General features: G+C 39.2%; 1 protein-coding gene across 6 annotated transcripts; it reads left to right on the top strand.

Moving 5' to 3' along the window:
• Positions 1-778: 778 nt before the first annotated feature.
• On the top strand, positions 779-27,703 carry apol1 (apolipoprotein L, 1). Of its 6 annotated transcripts, none has more exons than XM_017309821.2 (32): positions 987-1,191; positions 1,269-1,325; positions 3,761-3,832; positions 4,929-5,003; positions 5,090-5,161; positions 5,260-5,316; positions 6,538-6,552; positions 6,655-6,714; positions 6,792-6,851; positions 6,928-6,993; positions 7,092-7,142; positions 7,480-7,545; positions 8,023-8,073; positions 8,167-8,241; positions 8,340-8,387; positions 9,989-10,051; positions 10,267-10,344; positions 10,428-10,481; positions 10,559-10,633; positions 10,739-10,783; positions 12,089-12,145; positions 13,173-13,229; positions 14,163-14,246; positions 14,379-14,429; positions 15,094-15,183; positions 15,567-15,641; positions 15,741-15,791; positions 17,170-17,214; positions 17,875-17,952; positions 22,612-22,651; positions 22,973-23,024; positions 23,772-27,703. In XM_017309821.2, the coding sequence occupies exons 1-32, from the start codon at positions 1,189-1,191 to the stop codon at positions 24,691-24,693; spliced, it is 2,745 nt and encodes a 914-aa protein (XP_017165310.1). In that variant the 5' UTR covers positions 987-1,188; the 3' UTR covers positions 24,694-27,703. The 6 variants fall into 6 exon arrangements, with proteins under 6 accessions (XP_017165314.1, XP_017165313.1, XP_017165310.1 ...); XM_017309820.2 differs by having other exon boundaries at positions 9,986-10,051; XM_017309825.2 differs by lacking the exon at positions 14,379-14,429 and having other exon boundaries at positions 779-1,191; positions 9,986-10,051.

Raw genomic sequence — 27,703 nt, 5'->3', positions numbered from 1 at the left:
AAATCTAAGTTCTTTGAGAGGAGGCTGAATTTTGAGGCTCGTTTTTGTATTTTCATTTATTTTTGTAATACTCGTTTCTACCACTAGAGGCGCTGAAGTACAGTAATAACACTAGGCAGTGAAACTGATGAATTCAAAGAATCGCCTCATATTCTGAATATCAAATAGACCTACAACTTTGGTTTTTACGTTCTCGCATCATCTGTCTTCTGCTTCAGCAACACATTTTTTCTGCCAACTTACAGATTAAATCGGAATATTTCTACGTTCAAGTACACACAAGTTAATTTTATGTTTACAATAGTAAACTTAAGTATGCAAGTACAGTGCTAGTGTACTAGGTATATTCTCATGGTTAATATTTTAGTTAACATCTATTGTATCTCACAAGTACCAATTTAGTTTAAGCATGCTTCAAGAACACTTATGAACTGACATATAGTATTTTTGGTATTTTACTTCATTGTTATAAGCATACTTTTAAGCATGATTAGCAAATTGATTGCAGCATACTATTATATACTGAATTACCTTTATACTTTTCTGTGAGTCAAGTATTTTATGCCACTATGCTACTAAGTAAAATAGCCCATAAACAGTAAACTTTAAGTACTTTGACTCATTTTCAGTGTAAAATAAGCATAGCACACTTGAATAAAATACTTTTTGCTAAGGGAATGCTTTGTTTTACTTAATGTGTCTCAAATCAAAGAATATTTTCTAGTGTTGAATATTTTATATTTTTATGTTGTCCTTGGGTTCTGTTTTAACGACTGAAATTTAATTTTCGCACTTCAGCATTTCAAAATTTAAGATTTTATTGCAGTTTTATAAAGAGAGTGTTGTTGATTATTTGTATCCAAATTTATCAGAAGGGTGGGTTGATTTAGTTTTTGAACGACGCTTAGTTTCCCGAGTCGTCCCCAAACGCAGCACCATCTTTTCCAGGTGAGATTGACACGCCCCTCTCTCATGGACCGCCGCTCACAGGTGAGAGAAAATAAACGTGTTTGAAAGACGTCCGACTCAGGAAAAAAAAAATCATTTTTGAAGACAATCCCCTCACACATTCCCACAGATTAATTATATATTTTTAAATTCACAGATCAAGGCGATCTTAGGACACAACGATTTTTATTTTTTATTTTTCACCTGAACGGAGGGATTTGAAACAGATTAGGAGGGTTAATGGTACGTTAACGATCAATTTTTTTAGTTGTTAAAATTGTTGCCCTTGGAGCTGATTTACCCTCATCATTGTCTGACAGGATCGATATGATCAACTGGATCTGGACTTGGAGTGCGAAGATGGAGGATCTGTCGCTGTGAGTAACTGTTTGTGTTGTGAAGTTAACTTTTCCAGATCCCTGGATCCATAAGGAAGCGTTTTTCTTTTATTTAACCTGATTGAGACCCGGAATTGACTGGTAACAGAATCTGGTACCCATCGGGTTCGGATACAAACAGGTGGAGTGAATAAAAAGATCCTCTTTTCAAATGTTTGCTTTATTTCAAAGCATTGCAGCCAGGGGCGGCTCTTGGATAACTAGCATCCTGGGTGGACAAGACCCCCCAAAGCACTTTTTTTGTTTTTGTTCTTTAATTTGTTCATCTTATTGCTGTTCTCTCAAGTTAGTATTATAAATAAAATTTCATAAATTGCATTTTATTTTTTTTTTGTTTTAAATCCACAGTGACTCATTTATAGACCTGATATCTACAAAAAATAACACTGCTTTATTATTTTCATTAAAACACATTTGCTTTTAATGAGCAAGTTTAAAAAATCTTTATAAATATTTTTGTTTTTTAATGAAGTATTTGGGTATTTTTTTATATATTAAGGAAAAATTGAGCAAGAAACTGATTCAGATGCCGTGGTGATCTGTTGTGGTTTAGAGACAGTTTAGCCAAAAGGCAAATCTCTCAATTTACCGGCTGATTTATGGTCATAACCCTGGGTTAAATAAAAGATGATGGAAGGATGGATGTATTTGTGGCCCAAAGTTAGTCTATTCTTCACAATTAGGTCCTTGTGGGGAAAACCTTTGGGCACCACTGCTATAGAGGAAGCTAATTTTCATAATTATCTATATATGAAGGCCATCTATAAAAAAGGGTAGAGTGCCTTCTCTGGGTCGTCCTGCCTCTAGTGGAGGAGTTTAAGTATCTGGAGATCTTTTTCACGAATGAGGGAAGAAGGGAGCGGGAGATCGACAGGCGGATTGGGGCAGCGTCTACTGTGAAGCTGGCGCTGTACAGGTCCGTCGTGGTGAAGAGAGAGCTGAGCCAAAAAGCGAAGCTCTCAATTTACCCGTCGATCTACGTTCCCACCCTCATCTATGGTCATGAGCTTTGGGTCATGACCGAAAGAACGAGATCACGGGTACAAGCGGCCAAAATGGGTTTCCTCCGCAGGGTGGCTGGGCTCTCCCTTAGAGATAGGGTGAGAAGCTCGGTCATCCGGGAGGGACTCAGAGTAGAGCCGCTGCTCCTCCACGTCGAGAGGAGCCAGTTGAGGTGGCTCGGGCATCTGGTAAGGATGCCTCCTGGACGCCTCCCTGGTGAGGTGTTCCGGGCACGTCACACCGGGAGGAGGCCTCGGGGAAGACCCAGGACACGCTGGAGGGATTATGTCTCTCGGCTGGCCTGGGAACGCCTTGGGATTCCCCCGGAGGAGCTGGAAGAAGTGGCTGGGGAGAGGGAAGTCTGGGCCTCCCTTCTGAAGCTGCTGCCCCCGCGACCCGACCCCGGATAAGCGGAAGAAAATGGATGGATGGATGGATGAAGGCCATATGTGTGGATCATAACAAAGATAGTTTGGTAAATTGAGAGATTTGGTTTCAAACTTGCACCCACATTACTATAGATAAACTCCCAGTTCATATTTTCCTCTGTCTAAAAGGGGCACTGTTGTGTAAAGTCAACTTTTTGAGCTTTACATCATGTTATATAGTGTTATTCCCTCATAAAAAAAACCATTTATGCCGATTTGATTCTTTCAATCATGTTTGAGAAATCCTTTAATCTCCCATGGCAACCATTCAGGTTTGACTAAAAGCTTGCTCTCACCAAGTGACGCCTATTTTCACTGCAGTCTCCAGTCGAGCTTTCGCCTCACAGAGCACCCATCCTCCTCAATGCCCCCCCACTCAGCTCCTCCAGACTAGCGGCAGCAGCAATTAGCAAACATCTGGTGGAACTGCATGTCTGCTGAGCTCATTATATAAACTACTTCTCAGTCTAATGTTCCTAAGAACGGTTGTAAACAGCATAATGGAGTATCACGATTGTGATGATGTGCTGAAGGCGGAGTGTCGGAAAGAGCAGGAGTTTCTTAAAGCGACAGAGACCCAGAACTCAAATTTCTTTTATTTTTGATATATTCCACATTTTTTATACCAACTGAAGGTAACAGTTACTTGATTGTCCAAATAGAAATACACAATACTGACCTTTTAAACAACACTCTGAGAGGAATAGGAATAATGATTAACTGGAATTTCTCATTAAGAACCTGAAGCCATTTTGACATCCTGCACTGTTTGCTTTTAAAAAATGAGGTAACTCAATTATTTCACCCAGGAAGTTAAATATAGCAATGTTTTACTGCCATCTGATCTTCAAGATTAGACATGAAACTCAGGTCTGGACTTGCCGTTTGAACATGAAAACATGATGATGATGGTGCTTTAAATCACGTGCTGCTTATTATAAACACACTGTGAGTGGGTTTCTCTGCTCTTCCTTTTGCTTCCAGCATAAAACGATGTTGTTCGGTGGGGTTTTCAGGAAATCATCCAAGACTGCACAACCATCAGCAAAAGCACAGGTAACATGTTCTGTATAATAACTTTACCTATGATTTAGCTTTGTGAGTTGTTGCATGAAATGCCTTGAAGTTTTCACATTTTGTCACAAATTTCAATGTGTTTTATTCAGATGTTTTTGTGTTTAAACTAGTGGTCATTGCTTGGTCTTTAATAATTACTAACGTTTCAATAAAAAACTAACAACATGTTCAATTCAGAAGATCATTTTTGCTGCAAACTTATTGAATTAATAGACATATAAGCTATATTTATTGTTTTCAAATCTGTTATTCTACCGTCAGATTGATGCAAAGTGCTATTATGTGTTTCTGGAACCCTGATCATTCATGTAACTTCTTTGGAGAAATACTTTAGAAACTTGGACGGTGGATCAAGGACGAGGACGTCTGTTTGCGGTGTTACATGTTTAGTATTGCGATGCTACTTTAAGCTTAAATAGCTTCGATGATATGCTAACTCCTTTTAGCACAACGTGAACAGAGCAATAGTCTTTTTCAGTCTCCCATCAGATCAGTTTTGAAGCAGAAATTGACCCTCAGTTAACTAAGAGAAGCGATTTTGTCACGCGTAACTGTTGTTTGGTGATGCCGCTTGTGCGTCAGGTTTATGGGCGTACCGAAAAACGCGACTACAAAGGTTCCGGTTTGGGTCTTTTGTACATTACAAATGCGAGTAATGGTGTTAAAATTGTTAACGTGTTCAAATCTATGAAAGTAATAAATTGAAACAAACGCATTAAAGTCAGAACCTTAAAGCATTAAAAAGTAGAAAAATAGCCAGCCTGAGAAACTTCTGTCCATCCTGAAACCTGTTGACAGAATTATGCTAGTAGAGAAACTCGAGAGCTAGCAACCTACAACTTTTCATCTTTTTCCAACACCCCTGATCTAGTTACTTACAGTAAGAGCTGAACACCAAGCTGATGAAAATTCAGTGATAATAATCTTTATATATATGTGAGACGAGGAACACAATTAAAATAGGTGTCATTTTGTCAGTTTTCTTGAAAAATCTTTTTTTTCTTCTGTTTAAATTGAGTTTTTATTCGATTCCACAATGTTGCAATGATATTTTTAAGCCTTGTTTTTCTGCCAGGAGACTTCAATTTCCTCACATCACCCCGAATTATCTGCCAGTAGTGACAGCTTAAAAGAGAATAAACCATCAAAGGTATTGCTTTGTGATATTTGTGTGCTGTTTATTTAGGTATTTTCATACACAGAAGCTGTAAGTTATAAACTTTTTCTCCATTTCAGGATAAATCAGGAATGTTTGGTGGAATACTGAGGCGGTTGCCCCGACCAGGACACACCCGCAGGCCGTCTCAGGTGAACAACTTTTACTTTTCATTAAAACAAACTGAAAATGATATCAACTACATCTCTGTGTGCAGTGAAATAATCCTGTGTTACCATGTTTTATCCAGGATCTCCTGGACTTTTCAGCTGATGATGAAAACCATTCTGAAAGCAACAACACGAAGGTGAGTCTCATTCTATCGATTTATGATTTTTTTCTCTGAATTCAGCATTTTAAATGACTGCAACACAAATTTTATGACTTAAATGCAGCCAAATGGGAACTAATCATTTCAGGAGAGGATTTTTGACCAGTTCACTTCAATAAACCATTTGTTTATGCTGAGGAGTTTAGGCTAACATTAGCATGTATTCACTCAGTTTTGATGTGACTTGTTGATAATTTGGCTTATAAAATTTTTTGTTGAGATTTGTGGCTGTTTTCCTCAGTGATCAGTCATTTCAGAAGAGTTTTGCCAGTTCTAATCTGATACTTTAACCTTAATTCCACATAAATTTTGAGAAGTAACCCAACATTTTACCAGTATTACATGGTCAGTACTGTGAACGTGTCTCACTGTAGCTGTTTCTATTGACCATGAAATGAAACAATAGAATTAAGAACATTTGCTTAATTAAAAAAAAAAATTATTTTGTTTTTGATAAAGTTTTTACATTAGGGTAAGGATGTTTTCCCACTGTATCAAAATTAGCGTATTTCACAAAACTGCAGTGACTCATTGATACTTTGGTTCACAAAGTATTTCCTCATCATTCCAATTTATCGTGTTCAGACAAAATTTAAAGAAAAACTGCTTTAGAAACTTGGCACTTTGCTTTGAACATCATCAGTTTTAATGAACGGTGTTTCAGCTGCTCTCTAAAAATCTCCCTGACACAGAAGGATCTACAGGAATGTTTCAGCGAACTGTGCAAAGTGTTAAACATAGCTATAAAGGGTGAAAAACGGTTAAATCATTAGGGAAAGTGTAGATAATTTAAAAATACCTTCATCAAGACCTACATTACTTGTACAATATAACATTCAGCATCACTGATTTCAGTTGTTCGCTGCTGTTTCCACTGCTGTCCCCGACCATCTGAGTGCTTTTAATCATTATATAGTCATTTTAATTCACCATTATTAAGGTATTTGCGCCAGGTGTCCAGATGTATGTTGTTATCCAGCTGTGAGCGGCGCCTCTGAGCTTTTTGTTTTGGAGAGCTCAAATGTGCCAGCATCAGCGATTTGGAAGAAGTGCTGAATCAGCACATCTCTGCCCGTCTAACCGACTGCTGCAACAGTCGGAAAAAAAAAAAATCCTCTGTTATTTTCACTGTAAAACATAGCAACCTACGCCAATGTTCTGGTTGCATTAACTCTTTTATGGTGTTTTTGTTCGAAGGAGGCAGCACTGAAGGTGAGAAAGTCTCTTAAATTCAACGGTACTTATTATGCATCTATTTTCTCTTCAATCCAGATGAATGTAAGTTGGTTAATTATTTTTAAAATGTTCCTTTAGGAAGATTTGTCTGTACAAAGCGAGCTCTCAAAAAGCAACGACAGTCTTTCCAAGACAAAAGTGAGAATTATTTCAAACTAAAATCAGATTAATTTAAATGCTCAGGATGTGTTAAAACTTTAAATTTCTGTCTTCAGGAGTCAAGCGGGTTTGGTGCCATCTTTAAAAACCCTTTTGGAGCAAGAGCGCCATCTCAGGTGGGAGCAGTAACTGTTGATGCATCCTGCTTAAATATTATTATTGATAATAAGTGATCAATATTTCTGCCCTCAGGAGGATCTAACAGCAGCCAGTGAGGTTTCTGAAAGCAGTGAGAATCTGTCTGAAAATCACACAAAGGTGAAGTTTTTACCTGATACATCCAGACTCAGCAGCATTGGTCTTTATCGACCTTAAAGTCGAGTTTCTCAGCATTGATTCAGTTTGTTGTTTTTCAGGAAAAAGGATTCTTTGGTGGCATGTTCAAGAAAAAAGTCGCAAGGTCTCGGGTAAGACATTAAATATGGGACGTGATACTTTTATTCCAACTTTAGAGCAGAGAAAACATTACCGACGCGTTTCAGTTACCAAAAAATGTCAAAACTCTGATTTAAATGTTAAACGAGTTACCAGTCAGGAAACCAGCAGAGTTAGTTTGTTGATCTAGTGACCATTTTTAATCTGGTTACGGTGAATGTGCTTCCAAAGCTGCTTTAACTCTGTCATCAGTTGTTCACTGATGCCGACTCGCAATCTGAAGCCTTTAAATAAATAGTTTTATTAAACAAAGTCACTTAAGTTTCCCCAGCTTGTTTTATGAGTTTTAACTTGTTTTTCTTGGTGCAGGATGATTTATCTGTGGATGAGGAACTATTGGCCAGCAATGATCATCTCTCAGAGAAACCTTCAAAGGTAAATGATAAAATTTAAGCCATTTTTCTTAAAATTAAAGGCTTCTATACACTGGATGAGATTTTTACAATTTTTCCAACAAACGTGGGAAAATGTTTGAATTTTCTGAAGTTTCATGACCAAAATAAATTTGACACAAAAAGTAGCCGTATTTAACATCTAAATCTTGTCCATATTTTCCAATTTTATGCATAAATTTTGAAACTAAGTTGATTAAAGTTTGTTCAAATGTCAGAAAACTGTAAAAAAGTCCCTTTATCTCACAAACTGAAGGCTAACTTCACTACAGATTTGTTTAATGATCTGCAGAACATAACGATTCCCATTTAGGTCAATGTTTTGTACTTGAATGAAAAAAAAACAAGAAATCTGGGTTTGGAAAATTGGGCAACTTATAAAATTGATTATTTTTAAAAACTTTAGTAATAAATGTCATTTAATAGTCTGTAAACTCATCATCACTATATTTTCTGCCAGGGTGGAGTAGCGGCGAAGATCCTGAAGAATCCCTTCACCTCGTTGGCTCAGGTAATTTTTCCACATGAAGAACTCAAATTTCATATAAATTAAACTTCTTGTGATCATTTCTTATCGGTAGCATAACTTTGGATTTTATTTTAGAAAAAGGAAAAATCAGAAAACGTTGGAGATCCAGATGAAATCAGCTCTACTGCACCGAAACCTAAAACTGAAAAAGTAAGACTGTTAAATTGTTTTTTTTTTTGTCTTAATTTGAACTTTTTTTTACAACATTTTAATAATTCTGAGGAATAAATCCCTGATTTTTTTTCCAGAGTGGTTTCAGTGCGGTGATGAAGAGCACCTTCTACAGCGAGAAACAGGTGACGCAGCATGTTTGATCCTTTTTCACAGAGGTCTTACCCCTTTTTCATTAAAACAGTTATAGTTTTAATAAAACTATAACTGTTTTAAACTCCTCTGCTTTGCTCAGACTGCAGCTGTCAGAGTAACATTTGTGCATCATTTTTAATGTTTCCCTCCTTAGAGCTCAGTAGTTGAAGCCATGAACAAACTGAATCCGTTCCGCTGCTGATGATGATGATGATCGATGCTTATCCTGAAAGTTTTGCATCCTAAAGCTTTTTGCTACATATATCACCATAACCTGTTTTCTCTTTTATTACTTGAATGTAAACATGAAGAAGGGAAGCCCACTTTATGTAGGACGAGATGCTGTCGTTCCTATGATGGTGCTGCTCATGATGCTTTGTGTATTTTCTATGACAGAGTATTATGACCATTTTAATAAAAAAAATTATAAAATTAGTAGCATAAAGTGAAAAAATTATGAGAATAAGTCATATTATGAGAACAACTTCGTACCAGAATAAAGCCATAATGTTGCAAGAGAAAACTGTAAAATTGCGAGAGAAAACATAAATGAAGTTTTGAAATAAAGTCGTAATGTTACGAAAAGTCGCACAAGCATAAAGTTGTAATGTGAAGAAAAGTAAAATGAGAATAAATTCACATTTTGAGGATAAAATCGTAATAAAATAAAAACTTTATCCTTTATTACTTTGACTCAAACTGTTGTGACTTGATGCTCCGTTCTAATTTTACTGAAATCTGCTGGGTTTCTTTTTTAATGTAGTCATTCGTGCTGCTAATTAAATTCAGACACACTCAGACTTCTGTGTGGCTCCGAAGCTCCCAGCAGGAGAAGAACGTTGACGTCAAACAGCCGCTCTCTGATTACGGCAGTAATAACGGATGAAGCCGTTTATGGATCCGCGGCTCCTCTTCCTGTTCCTGTGAGGTGGAAGCTTCCAAGCTTCAGCCTCACAGAGCAGCCAACACTCAGTTCCTACAGACTAGCCAACAGCAATTAGCAAACATCTAATGGAACTGCACACCTGCCGAGCTCGTTATAGGAGCTACTTCTCAGTGCAACGCTGGTAGAAACGTTGCTAAAGGGTTAATAGAGGAGCCGTGTTGTGATGACGTCCTGAAGGCGGAGTCTCAGAGAGAAAATGAGTTTTTAAAGAGACAGAGGCCCAATTTCAAGGCATTAAAATACAAAGTCATAGATGTAGCATTTCTATAACAACTGAAAGTAAAATGGTTACTTTGTTGTGCTATAAAATGGCAAAATGTTCCTGCAAAATACAAAATACTGCCTCTTTAAAAAGCACTATCTTATCTACTTACTGTCTACATTCAATAGTAAATGCATAGAAAAAGACTTCATGCCACAACTTTTCAAATAGGAAATATAACGTTTGATTTTATGTTCACTGTAGATCAGTAGAAAGTCAGCGATCATTTTCTCTGCAGCTGAGAGAAATTAAATGTTTCTTCCCATTAAAAACAATAAAAAAATGTCAAATTAAACAATAAATCATCATCTTAAATAGAAGCTCTGACAGCATTTCTATGAAAAAAACAAACAACAGATGTCTTTTTGTCCTCTGCTCAGAAGGACACAGAGGACGCGGAGACTTCTGCGGAGACCGGGAAGCAGTCGGAAAACAAGGCGGATCTGGTGAGCCTATTTTTTGCTTCGGTCACAACTAATCGATGACCACAAACAGGCGTGTGGAGCCGATCAACTTCTTACAAAAATACCCTCCAAACCGAAGCTCCTCCTCCTCCACACTTCCTGCTACGTCACTCTTATTTCACTCCTGACGGCTATTAAATCTTCACCCCCTGCTCTGGGACACGGAGCCATTCACTTTGTGTTTTTGTCCTTGGCAGGTCAAGAGTAATTTGATCCAGACAGAAAGGAAGGAAAAGGGTGAAACTCCTCCAGTCCTGCGCAGACCAAGAGCAGAGGTTTGCTGGCAGCCGTAAATATTTACATGTGGTTCTTATGAAAAACTTTCTCACTTCTGTTTTAAATCTGTGCTTGGACTCAGGCAATGAGGACGACATCCATGCATGAGATGGAAAAACCAAAACCAGAGGAGAAGGTGCCTTTTGTTTTCCATCTAAACTTTTGTGCATTCCTCTTTTTTTAATGATGTAACAGTTTCATTTTTCTCTGCAGAAGGAAAAACTCCCTCGAGAGAAGAAGGGAAAATCTTTGGACCCTCCCGTCGTCCCACCCAGACCGTCAGACGAGGTGATAAATCTGCTCTTACTTTAGTTATATTTTTATTTTGTATGTGCCATCTGTTGAAACTGTAACTTATCTTGGTTTAAGAAAGCTGCTGTGGTTACATTTCAGGAAATGAGCAAAACTGTCAGACATGGCAAGAAAGACAAGCAAGAGGTTTGTACAGAACGTAAAAATGTCTGATTATTTCTCTCTTTGGTTTAAGGGAAGCTTCATTCTGACTAGAGAAAATAAAACCAAGCTGCTTTTTACATTTATCTAACATTTTTTAGACATTTAAGCTAATAAAAAAGCCTGTTTCTAAACTTTACAATGAGGCTCCCCTTAAAGATGCATAATTAATAGTTCATAGATGTGTTATTAAATCATCTCTGAACACTTTATAAAGCAATAACTGTTTATTATACACTAATTAAGGCTGGGGAAGAGACAAAATCTGTCAAATACTGAGCCAAATCTGTTCATTATATATTTTATCTAGTTATCTAAACATTCAGACCACTTTGTAAGCACAATAAGCATTTGTAAACATATATAGTCTCCTTCTCATCCTTAACTAATGCATAATAAACAGTTATTAATAATTTATAAAGTGCTTATGATACATGAATAAACACTGTTTTCATCTGTATTATTTTGGGGCTTCCTTGTTGACTTAAAGATGGCTAACTTGTAGCTATAGATGGCTGGTTAATAACAGAAACTTTGCTCTACGACAATATTCTACATTTCCAGTGAAGTGATTCTGCCCTGTAATCTTTGGATGCCTTCCAGCTCAAACACACCTGCAGCAAAAAGCTAAATTATCTCCTCTGATTATTAACTATTTACTCAGGCTGCAAGAGAGAACAAGATTTTCAGCAGATAATAGGAAGGCTGAACACAATGTAGCAGAGTAGCTCATTTTCTCCAAATGAGCTTTTAACCACATGAAATAGGATGGATAAGGAAATGTGTGGAGCTTTTTGGCAGATGCACAAACTCCATGTTTGATTAGCCACACTAATAATTCTGTTCAATATGAGAAGCTAAAGACCATTTAAAGTGATAATGCCAAATTATTATATTTTTTTTTAAATCTTCAAAGTCATGTTTTACAGTGATTGCTGTATTTCATACCTGCAGCTTGTTACACCTGCTTCTTAAATAGATTGTTAATCAACATTTTATGGCAGAAAGGTTAGAAAAAATACTTTAATATCTTCTAAATTAATGTAGTACTTGGGGAAAAATTGTAGTTGGCTACTGTTGGTGTAGGGAGGTGAAAACTTTAGAGAGAGCACAAATCTGATACAAAACTGACCAGGTGCATCTAATTGTTTGGTTTTTATGTGCGGAAACGTCACTAACAAGGCTGTATTTCAGGAAGAGATGTAGTTTTTTTCAAATGTAAAAATTGTTTCCAGATTATTTTTTTATTATTAACTACATTTCTTATTTTATTTTATAAATTTACATCAGAGCCAATCAGGAGATGGAGCCAACGGAGAAGAATCAAATGGGACCAAAGACAAACCAGTGAGTGAATCGTTGGTTCTGGTTTCAACTTTGTTGCCCAAACAAACAAATTAATCCAAGACTTTTACAAACTGTATAAAATCTATTTTTCTTCTGCAGTGCTCCTGCTGTCAGTGCATGAAATTAACTCTTGTATGTCGAGTATTTGCTGTTGCCATTTGGTTATGATCTGGCTTTTCCAGTTCCTGGTTTTTTATCGCCTGCGTCATGCCAAACCCATGGAAAGTACATGTGACCCCCTCAGGCTGTTGTCAGAGGGAGTTTCTGCAAGCTCTTTATTACACTGCAAAAACAAAATCTGACCAAGGATTACTGTCTGGCTTCTAGTGCTAATGTCTTAGGGCACTTGGGATAAGAAAAAACTAGCTTGCAAGTAGCATTTCGTCAAAAAATAGGGGCTTGTTTTGAGTAAATAATTCCTTATATTGAAAAAAGACGCTTGTTTGCTAGTTCCACTAGCAGATTTATTCACTTACAAGACATTTTCCCATAAGTGAAATAATCTGCCAATGTAACTAATGTTTTCACATCAATATTAAGGAATTACTGACTTAATGAAGCTCTTATATTTTGCTGAAAAGTTACTTACGAGTTAGTTTTGTTTTATTTCAAATGTACTAAGATGTTTTCAGTATAAACAAGACTAAATACTTGGTAAGGGGAGATTTTTCTGTTCGTATTCAGTTGGTTGTGTTAAAACTGGGCTCTTTGTTTTTGATTTGTCAAGCATGAACATGTGAGTTTCCAGCTGATTTTTAAAGGATATAATATGCATTTTAAAACCGGGAAATCTGAGTCAGAAGCAGAAAGTAGGACAAGACATTTGAGTGAATAAACAGGCGCATACCTGCATGTGGAAGTTTCCTAATGAATTTATAGTCCAAGCTAAAAAACTGGAACATGTTCAAGTCAGATACCAATCGTTCATTCAAGTATAAATGGCATCAGTTTCAGTGAAATGTAGTTTTTCAAGTTTCTTGTGTGACTTGGCCACCATGTAATGACTGTGCATGTTTCTTTTTTTTAGGCCAAGGTAAAAAAACAGAAGGATAATCATGGACTCATGCCACAAATTGGATTCAAGGTAAAATAAATTCAACACTTGGGTTAGAAAAGCTTCTAATTTTGGGTGTAAAATGTAAAATCTGCCATGTCTGCCTGTCTATTTGCTGTCTGCATAGATTCAAGCTAATTTGTGGCAGTTTAACCCCTTCATAATGATACCTATGTAGCTTTAGATATTGTATTACTGAAGGATGTTTATCTAACCAACAAGTTAAAGTCTATATTACATTTATAGTCTACTAAAGTGGTAGTATATTTCCAATAAATGAGTCTGATGAAACATAATTTACTTCCCTTTCAGGTTTCTTTTATTTTTCATATCTTAATTACAGGCTCTGTTATTTGGTAGAATCCCAAAGCCTTAGAAATGGGTTTGGAATCAGACTGATTGACCAATTATTGCCGTAACTAACCAGACATATTTTCCTACTACTGCAAAACTGTTGCATTAGTTTGGGGCTGCCAAGGTTTGACAAGCCTTTGTCTGTGAGATTCTTATTTAGAAAATAGAAAGTAATTAGTTCTTAAATTTAGTAATAAAGCTAAAAACTCTGTGCTATGAAAGAATCTTCTGACATGTTTAAAGTTTGTATGGCAGGATTTTAGTTATTTTTATAGAAATAATCAAAGGGAGAGAAGGGAGGCACTGTTAGCTTAGCGCCTCTATCTAACTGTCGCTAGTTTTAGCATCTAGCGTCTGCTCTGAAATGTCTTGAACTAAAGCAGTGGCATCCAGCTTATTTTTATCAGTCATTTAATCATGTCTACCTTACAGTGTAATATACTTTGACTAACTAATCTAAAACTGCATATTTAAATACAGTTTGAGATGATTTTCTTTGGCATTTGAACCATCTTTATCTCATAAGCATAAACTAGCATGCTAGTCTTGTTCTCATGAACTCCGTATTTTGTATTGCCTCATGTTTTGTAATGTTAATGCTTATTTTAGGCTGAGTCTGATGAAGGTATGAAAGATGAAGAGTCTTTACCCAAAGAGGAAGATAAAGATGAGGACAAAGAGAAACCAGAAAAGGTTTGATATATTTGTTTATTTTTTATATAGATTAAATGTTAACTCAGCTGGCAGCTGCAAGTAGGACATTTCTGTATTTAATCTAAAGGAAATATGAGTTATTAGGTTTTTTTTTTGTTTGTTTGCTTTTAGTCCAAAGTGAAAACGCTAAAGAAACGCAATCCCTTTATGCCCCGGGTCAAGGTGAGACTCAAAAATCTGACTTGTTCAAACTTGTTTCTTCGCATGTCTTCACATCTCATATGCTAGAAAAAAATCTGACTGATGCTTTTAATCAGTTCATATTTCTTTTGTATTTGTTTTTGTAATTCAAAGACTAGAAAATGGGTTCCTTTCAGTTCTTCTTTTCCTGATGCATGACTTTATGACACAGCATTTTAACTGTTGAAAATGTTATGTATCCAGCTAAATAATATCTAATAATTTTCTGTAAAAGCCAGCAGCTAAATCCCTTTTTCTACTTGCAACGTTTTATTTTTTGTCAGGCTGCATCTGATGATGAAGGGCTCAAAGATGAAAGAGCACAGTTATGATATCAAATTAAATACTGTGCAAAATATAACTAAAAAAGTACTTTGTAGGATGCCAAGGAAATGCAAAAGAAGTATAAAGCACATGTATAAAAGAAACAGATGTTAAAATAAAAATATGAAATGTATCAAACAGTTCATTAGTTGGATAATTTGTTCAAAATTGGCTGTAAAGCAATTGATTTTCAATGCTGATTTAAAGGAAGCAAAGGTTTCTGCACATCTCAGGTTTTCAAGGAGTTTGTTCAAGAGCTGAAAAGTAAATGACGTCAAACATCAGACATTATAAATCCTGTTTTTGATTTTTTAATTGTCAGGGTGCGTCTGACGATGAAGGGCTGAAGGATGAAGATGAGTCATCGTCTAAAGAGGAAATTAAAGATGATGACAAGGAAAAACCAGAAAAGGTCTGTTTTGTTTCTTGACCTTTTTTTGCTGATTTACATCTGAAAATCTAGTGTTTCTGTATTTCAATTAAAAATAAAATTAACTTTTTTCTTCTTCTAACCCAAATTCAAGAAGCCAAAACACAATCCTTTCACGTGACTAATTTGGTCTCAGAAATTATTTTCTTCCTGTTCAGTTTTTAGTAAACATTTTCCTGTAAAATGTTTATTTTATTTTTTTTTTTACAAATTCTAGTCTAAACCTAGGCAAGAAAAGAAGCAGCAACTGTTTTAAAATTGTATTTTTATCAATTAATGTTACAAACACCTTATATGAATCTGTTATGGCCAGCAGCTAAATGTTTTATTTTTGTGGCTAATTTTCTTTTCTCTTTTTTTGTCAGGCTGCATCTGACGATGAGGGACTAAAAGACGAAGAACAGTCTTCAATTAAAGAAGATGGGGACAAGGAGAACAAGGTTAGGTTTAAAATGTTAATTTAGTCATAAAAGCTGCAAAAGGAACTTTGTGTTTTAATTTTATAGACATTGACTGATCCTGTTTGTATTTGTTTTTAGCCCAAAGTCAAAAAACCAAAGAAGCCCAACCCTTTCATGCCTCGGATGAAGGTAAGAGGAAAAACATGGGAGTTTTATAAACCCTCTTTGTGCCCATATCCAAAAGTTTTAAACATTTCTGATTAAAAATGATCCACTTTAGTTTGTATTATTATTACTGGAAGGTGTATGTTAAAAAGGCCTTTATGCACAACTCTAGGTAACCGTACTTAGCAAGCTTGAGTCATCATCATGGCTTCCTTTCAGTTACTTTGACTATTCCGTGCCTTTATTTGGTTGAAAATAGAAGCAGGACACAACATTGCAACATGCAGATTTCAGTGCGGCTTTCGTTTCGTTTAGCAGTGCATCTCGATGTCTGAATTCTCTGATAAAAATGTTAGATAATCCATTTGCACCAATGCATCTGTAGGACGTAGTTCTGAAGAAACTGGGTGATGCATTTGGTTTAAAACTCCAGACAACAATCATGCTTCAGTTTCAGCTGTATCTATAATTCAGACTCAAGAAAAAGTTCACCGAAGTTGAAGATTAAAACCAAAGAAAAAAGTAACACACTTTATAATAACTAGCATTTGTTTATGGAAAATGTGTTTTAGGTGTCCAGTAGTTGGTGTGACATGTTTTGATGAGTTTTCATGTCATCTTTCCAGTTGATTGTCTGGTTTAAGGTTTATTTCCAGTGGCTTGAATTTTATAAATCCAGTACTTTTCTGCCATGTAGTTTACATATTTATGAAGGTTTATATTGGTTTTTCTGTAAAGTTTGAAGTAGTTTACATGTGCAGTTTGTGCTTTTAAAATTTCCATTACTTTTCTCGCATCAGGTTTCAGTTCTTTGCATGGTCCAGGTCTCCCTCGGTTATGTGTAATTTGCACAATTAATAATTTCTATTCATAGTAATAGTTTTCTATTGAGGTTTAGAGATTTTTCTGGATTTTTGCATGTATGTTCATGACTGTAATTCTTTGTAATATCACAGGCGACACGCTGTAAAATTGAGTAAAAACAAAAACAAATAAGTACCAACAAAGTGCAACCTGTTTGGTTCTTAAAATATTCTGAACTGTTTCTGTAAAACAAGAACTACTGCCGATTGAAACCAAAAATATCGATGAGAATATTGATGCTTCAGGTTGTTGATGAGACACCTGAAGTATGTTCATGCAATCATAAATGCGATGGTTATGATTGTATAAAAACTTTGATAGTTGCTGCATTGTTTGAACTAGTTTTAATTTAGTCGTTGATTTAAACTCTTTCTTCGTCAGGTTGTTAGGTGAGGTTAGTCCAGCACGTCGTGGACGATTCACTGCAACCTGCCTGCACCGTCTGAAAACCATTAAATCTGAACTTAAATCTAAACTTTGTACTTCAGGGTCAGCATTGGGACAAACATGATTTTCTGATTGTTTTGTTTGTTTTCAGGCCAAAGTCATTCAGAAGAACAGACCAGATGGAGCTGCAGCAGAGGTGGAAAATATTTTCTTTATAAATTAAACAGTTTTTTAGTGTATCTTTGTTTATCCCTTTTCCTCTCTGTTGCATGAAACCTACATGTGTTTATTGCATGATATGTTTCTTTTCAGTCTTCCTCATTGTGTTTCAGTCACTTGACTCCCACCCTCCTCCACCCTGAAAACAACCTCCTGTTCTCCTATCACACACTTTGCCTCCAGAGTAAACACTCAGTTCCCAACAGAGACTATTGTTGTCAATGTGTTTTTCTTTTTTTTTGTTCCTCTCTGCCACTGCTGACATGAAACCAACCCCCACACCATCATACGTGTTTGTGCGTGCCCATGAACATGGGAAGATGAGAAGATTAGGCTCAAATGTGCCCAGACTTGTTTCTTCACTTCTTGTTTTCAGCGGCTTCATGGAAGCTTTTGGTCCTTTTTTTACTTCTGCAAAATGGCATAAAGCAGACTGCAGAGTTTAAATTGTTGTAACTCAAACTTCCTCCCTTTTCTCTGAGCAGAAATGGTGAAACCAAGAAACCATAACTCCTCACATGCTGGTTTTTAAATTTACACCTGCCTACCTAACACAGACCTGTCACCGTTCTTCTGAGCAGAATTGTTTGTAAAGTTACGCTTATTCCCGTGTTTTAATTTGCTTTTGTCTTCTCAGAATGAAGAACCCCAAAGGTCTTTGTTTGACCAGCTGGAGGATTTACGTATGGAGCCCTCAAGACCAGATGAAGGCCAGGTTGGTTCTAAATGTGTTGACGACTCAGGGTCTGTTGGCCCCTTTTCCAGTTTTGTCCCAACAATACATCATTTTAATATCTGTAAACATATATTGATTTATATCTCTTTGCAGTCAACTGTTTAAAGAATTATGACGACAGAAGTTTCAAGAGATTCTGAAATCTGTTATGTTGGTGTAATTTTTTACTTTACTGAATATTTTGTGGTTGCAAAGAGGAACTGTGGTTGGAACTGTTGCCTTGAAGCAAGAAGGACTGAATCCCACCTGGGCTCTTTCTGCGTAGTGTGTTTATGTTCCCTCCATGTGTGTGTGGTCTCTCTGGGTTCGTTCGAACTCTGAATCAAAACCTTGGTCTGGGTTTGGTTGAAGTGAACTCTGGTGCGTTTCGAATGCATATCTGAACACCAAGCGGACAGGAGACCGCTCCAAAGGCAGGAATCGTACTACAGCGCAGGGCATTCTGGGTAAATACAACCCAAACAAACATGAGTCTAGCCAATTAAAGAAGAATTTTACAACCTCTAAAATCTGACACTACTCCATTTGTGTTTGCATTTTGTGAATATGAAAGATGAGCTCAGTGTCTTCAAAGATACTCATGTCATTTCCTTCAGTGGTTATTGGTGCAGCGCCCCCACAGGTGAGGAGGTGAACAGGTTTTTCAATTAGTTTGGTTCGTTTGACAGTGCAGTGTGAAAGTGAACTGCAGCAGCTGAAAATGTAAGAAATGTTGCAAATTTGATCCTCAATCAAACCAAGTACTGGACGATCAGGTGTGAAAACATCCTTAGGTTAACTGATCACTTTTAGGTGTGAGTATTTATGTGCTGGCTACCTGCCCAATAACTGCTGGAAGTGGGCACAAGTTCACCTTCTTCCATTAAATTCACACCACATGATTTCTACCAGTATGCCATCAGCGGTGTTTCCCTTTACATCGGAGCCACATTAAAAACATACAAAACTCTAGATGCTAACCAGTTTATTTCTTACATGGTGGGCTACTTGATGGTCAGAAGATTTCTCCATGGTTACTAATAATTAGTCGTACCTTCTCCAAAATGTAATATTTGATTTCAAATTACTAATCTTACTTATAAAGTATGTGAACCTTAATCTTCCTACCTTGTATAGAGTATTTGGTGCAAATCTGCAAATGCATAGAGGGCTACCAGTTCTTATGGTTGACGGTTGCCATCCATCGCCACCGTCATTAAAAGTTGTCTAATAAAATGACTAGTTTGGTGTGCCCTCTCCTTGGGCTGCCACCTTATCGTGGTGGAGGGTTTGAGTGTCCCAATGATCCTAGGAGCTATGCTGTCTGGGGCTTTATGCCCCTGGTAGGGTCACCCAAGGCAGACAGGTCCTAGGTGAGGAACCAGACAAAGCGCAGTCCGAAGACCCCTATGATGAATACAAACTTTGGACCTCGTTTTCCCTCGCCCGGACGCGGGTCACCGGGGCCCCACTCTGGAGCCAGGCCTGGAGGTGGGGCACGATGGCGAGCGCCTGGTGGCCGGGCTTTTACCCACGGAGCCCGGCCGGGCTCAGCCCGAAGAGGAGACGTGGGTCCCCCTTCCGATGGGCTCGTGGGACGTGGAACGTCACCTCTCTGGTGGGGAAGGAGCCGGAGCTAGTGTGCGAGGCTGAGAGGTTCCGGCTAGAAATAGTCGGCCTCACCTCGACACATGGCTCTGGTTCTGGAACCAGTCTCCTTGAGAGGGGCTGGACATACTTCCACTCTGGAGTTGCCCACGGTGAGAGGCGCCGGGCTGGAGTGGGCATACTTGTTGCCCCCCATTTGGGCGCCTGTACGTTGGGGTTCACCCCGGTGAACGAGAGGGTAGCCTCCCTCTGCCTACGGGTGGGGGGACGGGTTCTGACTGTTGTTTGTGCTTACGGGCCGAACGGCAGTTCAGATTACCCACCCTTCTTGGAGTCCTTAGAGGGGGTACTGGAGAGTGCCCCTCCTGGGGACTCCCTTGTTCTACTGGGAGACTTCAACGCTCACGTGGGCAATGACAGTGAGACCTGGAGAGGCGTGGTTGGGAGGAACGGCCCCCCCGATCTGAACCCAAGCGGTGTTCTGTTGTTGGACTTCTGTGCTCGTCACGGATTGTCCATCACGAACACCATGTTCAGGCATAAGGGCGTCCATATGTGCACTTGGCACCAGGACACCCTAGGCCGCAGTTCGATGATTGACTTTGTCATCGTCTCATCGGATTTGCGGCCGTATGTCTTGGACACTCGGGTGAAGAGAGGTGCTGAGCTGTCCACTGACCACTACCTGGTGACGAGTTGGCTCCGGGTGGTGGGGGAGGAAGCCGGTCAGACCTGGCAGGCCCAAACGTGTAGTGAGGGTCTGCTGGGAACGTCTGGCGGAGTCCCCTGTGAGACGGAGCTTCAACTCTCATCTCCGGCAGAACTTCGAACACGTTCCGGGGGAGGTGGGGGACACTGAGTCTGAGTGGACCATGTTCCGTAACTCCATTGCCGAGGCGGCCTATCGGAGCTGCGGCCGCAAGGTTGTTGGTGCCTGTCGAGGCGGCAACCCTCGAACCCGTTGGTGGACACCTTCGGTGAGGGATGCTGTCAAGCTGAAGAAGGAGTCCTACCGGGCCTTTTTGGCCTGTGGGACTCCAGAAGCAGCTGATGGGTATCGGCGGGCGAAACGGCATGCGGCTCGGGTTGTCGCTGAGGCAAAAACTCGGGCATGGGAGGAGTTTGGAGAGGCCATGGAGACAGACTTCCGTACGGCTTCGAGGCGATTCTGGTCTACCATCCGGCGTCTCAGGAGGGGGAAGCGGTGCAGCACCAACACTGTTTATAGTGGGGATGGTGCGCTGCTGACCTCAACTCGGGACGTTGTGGGCCGGTGGGCGGAATACTTCGAAGACCTCCTCAATCCCACCAACATGCCTTCTGTTGAGGAAGCTGAGCATGGGGACTCTGGGTTGGGCTTTCCAATCTCTGGGGACGAGGTCGCCGAGGTGGTCAAAAAGCTCCTCGGTGGCAGGGCCCCGGGGGTGGATGAGATCCGCCCGGAGTTCCTTAAGGCTCTGGATGTTGCGGGGTTGTGTTGGCTTACGCGACTCTGCAATATCGCATGGACATCGGGGGCAGTTCCCCTGGATTGGCAGACTGGGGTGGTGGTCCCCCTGTTTAAAAAGGGGGACTGGAGGGTGTGCTCCAATTACAGGGGGATCACACTCTTAAGCCTCCCTGGTAAGGTCTATTCAGGGGTCCTGGAGAGGAGGGTCCGTCGGATAGTCGAACCTCGGATTCAGGAAGAGCAGTGTGGTTTTCGTCCTGGTCGTGGAACACTGGACCAGCTCTACACCCTCAGCAGGGTCCTGGAGGGTGCATGGGAGTTTGCCCAACCAGTCTACATGTGTTTTGTGGACTTGGAGAAGGCGTTCGACCGTGTCCCTCGGGGGCCCTGTGGGGGGTACTCCGGGAGTATGGGGTACCGGGCCCTTTGATACGGGCTGTCAGGTCCCTGTATGACCGGTGTCAGAGTCTGGTCCGCATTGCCGGCAGTAAGTCGGGCTCGTTTCCGGTGAGAGTTGGACTCCGCCAAGGCTGCCCTTTGTCACCGATTCTGTTCATTACTTTTATGGACAGAATTTCTAGGCGCAGCAGAGGTGTTGAGGGGATCCGTTTTGGTGGCCTTAGGATCGCATCTCTGCTTTTTGTGGTCCTGTTGGCTTCATCGGAACGTGATCTGCAGCTCTCACTGGAGCGGTTCGCAGCCGAGTGTGAAGCGGCCGGGATGAGGCTCAGTGCCTCCAAATCCGAGGCCATGGTCTTGAGCCGGAAAAGGGTAGAGTGCCTTCTCCGGGTCAGGGGGGTCGTCCTGCCTCAAGTGGAGGAGTTTAAGTATCTGGGGATCTTGTTCACGAATGAGGGAAGAAGGGAGCGGGAGATCAACAGGCGGATTGGGGCAGCGTCTACTGTGAAGCGGGCGCTGTACCGGTCCGTCGTGGTGAAGAGAGAGCTGAGCCAAAATGCGAAGCTCTCGATTTACCGGTCGATCTACGTTCCCACCCTCATCTATGGTCATGAGCTTTGGGTCATGACCGAAAGAACGAGATCACGGGTACAAGCGGCCGATATGGGTTTCCTCCGCAGGGTGGCTGGGCTCTCCCTTAGAGATAGGGTGAGAAGCTCGGTCATCCGGGAGGGACTCAGAGTAGAGCCGCTGCTCCTCCACGTCGAGAGGAGCCAGTTGAGGTGGCTCGGGCATCTGGTCAGGATGCCTCCTGGACACCTCCCTGGTGAGGTGTTCCGGGCACGTCCCACCGGGAGGAGGCCTCGGGGAAGACCCAGGACACGCTGGAGGGATTACGTCTCTCGGCTGGCCTGGGAACGCCTTGGGATTCCCCCGGAGGAGCTGGAAGAAGTGGCTGGGGAGAGGGAAGTCTGGGCCTCCCTTCTGAAGCTGCTGCCCCCGCGACCCGACCCTGGATAAGCGGAAGAAAATGGATGGATGGATGGATAGTTTGGTGTGCATCCTTGTCTGTTTGTACAGCATCCCATCACCATTTTCACAGTGAAATCAACTTAATAAAAGTGACCAACTGCCTGTTTTTTAACCAGGTTTACAACTCAACAATGGCAACAAGTATGTAAATAAAAATCTGTCTCTTTTAGGATGTGGAGGATCTCATGGACTGGTGGAACACTGTTGAACGCAAGTCTTTTTTTTTCTATTGTTTTAATGTTTTTCTCCGAAAATATGAGAAAAAGTGTTTTTAATACTCTACAGTTGTTTTAGTTTAAGTATTTAACTATTTATTTAAGTATTTAACACTTGACTAAAATCAAAATACTTCCATTTGTCCTCACCTGCGTCCATTTTTAGAAAAAAGACTATTTCCTGCTTCAACAAACCAAAAGCTTTTAATAAACCCGCTATAAACCGTCATGGAAATGTCACTAAGTCAAAATGCTGTTGTCTTTGTGCTACCCATGAAGTGATACATAACATTACTTTTTATTGCTTTTTTTTTAGCTTGGGAAGACACGCCTCAAGATGACGACATGACAGAAAAGGAAGAGGCCAAGTAAGTTAAAGCAGAAATGGACGTCAATTAAACCTTTTGAGTGACGCTTTGCAAATATTGCTCACTTATTGTCTATAATCATGCTGATAAACTATATTATAAATTGCTCCTGAATTCATTTACAGTCTGGCGGTTCTGTAGTTTCTACAAAACTTAAAAATTTGTCTCAACATGTTTAAAAAAATACGCTGGTCTTCAAAGAACATCAGACCCACTCTGGACCGCTGTATTTATTCTAACGAGAAAAATCAAGTTGGTGGTTAACATCAAGTCCTGCTCTTTTGCCCCAATACATTAAAAATAAATAACCCTTAACAAACTACAGAGCAACAGATAAATTAAAAAGCTGAAATTGACAACTTTAATTCTAAGTTATACAAAACATGGCAAAATTAAAAATATATAAGTACTAAAATGTCATACTAGTTTAGAAAACATGGAGACGATCCTGTTACATACCACAGTCACAAACTACAACAGAAAAAAGGGGGAGGGGCTGACAGTTGCTGGTTGCTATGGTAACCACCAACTGCCAAGAGCAGCAGAACTCATATCAGTAAAAATCAGGAAAAAATGACATTTTGACTAAATACATTTGAAGAAAAAGTAAACCGTCAACAAAATGAGAATAAGTAAACAATAAGTAGAGATTTTTATTAGTTTTCCATCTATAATAATTTAAAAAATGTACCCACAGAAATGAGATGAAAGTGCTATTTTTTAGTCATCGTCTTTTTCTTGTGTCAGGGCCTTCGCTGTAACTGCAGATAAGGTCCAGAAGGGAATCCGAGTTTTCAACAAGCTGTTCTCTGAGCGAGCCGAGAGCCTCTGGCAGCACGTCATCGACCTCAACGCCATCGCAGACGGCCTGGACAAATTCAACAAGAAGACAAAGATCGCTCAGATCACCGGCGGCTCCACCAGCGCCATCGGAGGTGTCGCCACCATCGCCGGCCTCGCCCTGGCTCCGGTCACCCTGGGAACCTCCCTGATTGTTACAGCTGTAGGTTTAGGAGTCGCCACAGCTGGTGGGTTAACTTCGGCCGGCGCCGGCATCTCCAACCAGGTCAACAACTCTTTGGACCGCAAGAAGGTGGAGAAGATTGTCGAGGACTACCAGGAGAAGATTGCTGACCTCAATAAGTGCCTGAAGTTCATCAAGCAGGGAATAGAGAACCTGCGCAAGTTCGACCTGATCAAGATGAAGAAAAGCGCGTACAACCAGGACTTCCCCACGCTCACCAGTCAGTTCTACGAGGACGGCGCCATGGCAGGGAAGGCCATCCTCATCAACGCCAACGAGATCATGCGTGTGGTGCAGATCGCCAACGTGGCGGGCAGCACGGCCGCCAGGGCGGTCCAGATCGCCAGCATGGCCACTGGCGTCCTCACGGGGCTCTTTGTCGGTATGGACATCTACTTCGTAGCTAAAGACTCTAAGGAGCTGAAGAAAGGGGCAAAATCAGAGTTTGCAGCCAAAATCAGGGAGGTGGCCACACAGCTGCATGACGGGCTGGTGGAGCTGAACACCATCCGGGAGGAGCTGCACAGCACCACACCAGACTGCAAAGAGGGCAATCGCGAAAAGAAAGAGACAAGAGAGAAACATAAGAGTTCAGATGAGGATAAGATTGACCGGATTAAAAAAGCTATAAAAAAAGGACCTTGAGAGCCGGAAATATGTCTGACTCCAGCAGGCTGTTTTGGGGTGCCGCTTCCAAATGTTACAGTAAGAAATTAACAACAATATTTTTGGTTTATTGAGCCTGTCAGAGGAAAAAAATCAGGGATTAAATTTTCAAAGTCATATTTTAACAGTTTTATTCTACATTTAAATAATATAGTTACAAACTAAATATTGAATTAGGCTAAATACTTAGTTTACAAATTAGATGCTAATTAACTGATGAAACATTTAGCTTGCTAGTTAAATATATAGTTAGTACACTAGCCTGATCTGCTAACTAAATATTCAGGTTGCTAGCTAACTATTTTAGCTAGCAGGTTAACTGAATGTTAGCTAGCCTGCTAAATATTTAGGTAAATACTTAGCTAGCAAGATAAACATTTTGTTAGCTGGTCAGGCTGGTGTGCTAGCTAGATATTTGGGTAGAAAGCTAAATACTTAATTTTGAAATATCTTGCTACCTAAATATTTAGTTGGCACAGTAGCCTGGTTTCTAAAAGAATATTTAGCATGCTGACTAAATATTTTTGGTCCAAGTTAAATATTTTGTTTGGAGCTAAATATTTAGTCTACAAACTAAATATTTATCTTGTGAATTAAATATTTTGTTTGGAACTATGAGATTTATAAATGTATGAATAATATGGTGAAAATGTGACTTTGAAAAATTAACTCCATTTTTTCTTTCTGTATGACAGTCACATTTGCAAATATTGTACTGTGTAACTTTATAATCCTTTCTCCATAGCAGACTGTGTTGAACTTTAAAGTTTTAACAGGACTCTTTGAACTTTACCCCTACTGAACTTATTTAAAACCTCCTGCTGCTGTTTCCTCTCCAGTCTCGTTGAGGCGACTTTCAAATTGAAACTGACTCGTTCTAATCAAAACACTACATCAGTAGCAAACCAATGTGGAAGCTGTGCCATTGTGTGAAACGTCTGTTTGTTTCAGAAGTGAAATTTGATTCAATTGTGGTATTTTTACAGACCTATTTTTTAAATAGGGTCACCCAGATTTGGGGTTTTTACGTTACATGATGATTGGTGCCTTTTGTTCAGTGATGCCTTAAAAAGTGACTGCAGTCACTGGAGGTAATTTAAAATCAGTGAAATTATTTTTTACAGAAACTGGTGGATAAAAATCTGGGTTGATGAAAAATTTTGTTTCAGGCTTGAATAGTTTGTTAGCTAAATATTTTGAATAATCTTAAACATTTTAATGGGTTTTACAACATTTCAATCTGCCTCCTTATTTGATCAGTTTTAATGTCCATAGTTGCATTTTAGGGTGAAAACCGTTAACAGATGAGGTCACATGTTGTTTCTTTACCAACAAATTCAGGATGAAGAAGTCAAAAACTTAACTGCTATTCATTTAATACAGATTATTTTTTTATTTTAATGCACTTTGGTAAAAAGTGATTCAGAGTTTAGAGTTTTGACACCATTTATTTAGTTCATGTTCTCTGTCATTTGACGAGGATAAATCTATGAACGTTGTTTTTATCTGAACAGAAACTTATTAATCCAGACTTTTTTATGAAATGTTAGCTGGTAAATCTCACGCTGAATGATTATGAATGTCACTGGTTTCCATCACTGAATTCAAGTCTTTGAGTTTTTTAATATAAATCAGTCTTATTGAATTGTTTAATATCAATTAACTGATCAATTTTAGCTGTGCTAATTTAAACCAAACAGACAGTTAGTTGTATATCCATTACGTGAGGTATGCAAATTATGATATTTTCCTCTAGTTATACTGTTACTTAGAGTTAAATGTTTTCTTTAGGTTCTGGAGCCTGTTGGAAGCAAATGTTTATTTATTGATCTTCTTTGTTCTGTAAAGGCTGGATTAGAAATACTTGTACGTGCAATAAACTGTCCATGTGAGTTTAAATAAAAAATTTTTTACAAAATGAACAACTAGTGGCTCTACGTCTGTACAGTTTACAGTCTTTGCTATTGAACAATCAATTTGATGCCTCATCTAGTTTAATTTAGCCAGAAAAGTCTATTGGGTGTTTTAGAAAAAAGAAGAAAGAAGCTGGTCTTAGATCAGATTCTGCGGGACCCAAACCGATTGTCCATAATCTCTGATCCCAAATTTATAAAGATCTTTGCGAGGGAAGAAGTGCATGCAAAGTCGGAAGATTACTTAATTAATTACAGGAATTACAGCACATGTATATATTTAAATTTATGCAATGGTACAAGCCTTTTGGGGACCATAAGCATATTTTAATTTGAAACCTCCCATACAAACATGTCGACACCAAATGCTTCATCAATCCTAAGCTACTTTACTGTGTGTAACGTTCTTGCTACCATTAGCATCATTAGCTTACATCACACCATTATAACTGTCGATTTTAATCTTACAGGAGTAGCAAACAATAATAATATGACATTTTAACGCTTCCTTCACTGTAGACTACAGGTAGTCCATCTGTGTGTTTTTCTTTAAATCTGTTGAACAAATTTTCCCTTTTCCTGCCGAGTGTTTTTGAAACCTGTGTTCAACGTTCGTCCAACAGGACGACGATTCCAAACAGCCATCAAAACTGGGTTTGTAATGGATGAAGGAGGCTTGCATTAAAATATTCTGTCTACCCAACTAATAGCTTTGTGAATTATGCTTAAGATTAACTAGATTTTTTGCCAAAAATGACCATATTTAATCTTCTGTAGAAGAGTGACTAAATTTAAATTGATGTCGCATCATGAGGTCTCTGTATGTGACTGAATGGTATTCAGCCAAGAATGTTTTTTTTTTATATTGCACACTGTAGAAAGAGTTATTAAAATGACTTGGTAAACCAAAATTGTGACATTTATGGCAGTGATAAACTTCTCACAGCAACTATATGCTACTCAGATGCAGCTACATTTGAACTTTTTTAGTATATTGTGTTTGAATACAACATATTTTGCTTTTTAATTCTCTTTTTTATCTTGGTATTGAAATAAACTAAATTTAGAAACTTCCA

Source organism: Poecilia reticulata, chromosome 17 (assembly GCF_904066995.2).
Source record: "Poecilia reticulata chromosome 17, P_reticulata-male-v2, whole genome shotgun sequence".
Taxonomy (NCBI): domain Eukaryota; kingdom Metazoa; phylum Chordata; class Actinopteri; order Cyprinodontiformes; family Poeciliidae; genus Poecilia; species Poecilia reticulata.
Note: the sequence above shows the minus strand (reverse complement) of the source record. Positions and strands in the feature narration are given on the sequence as shown.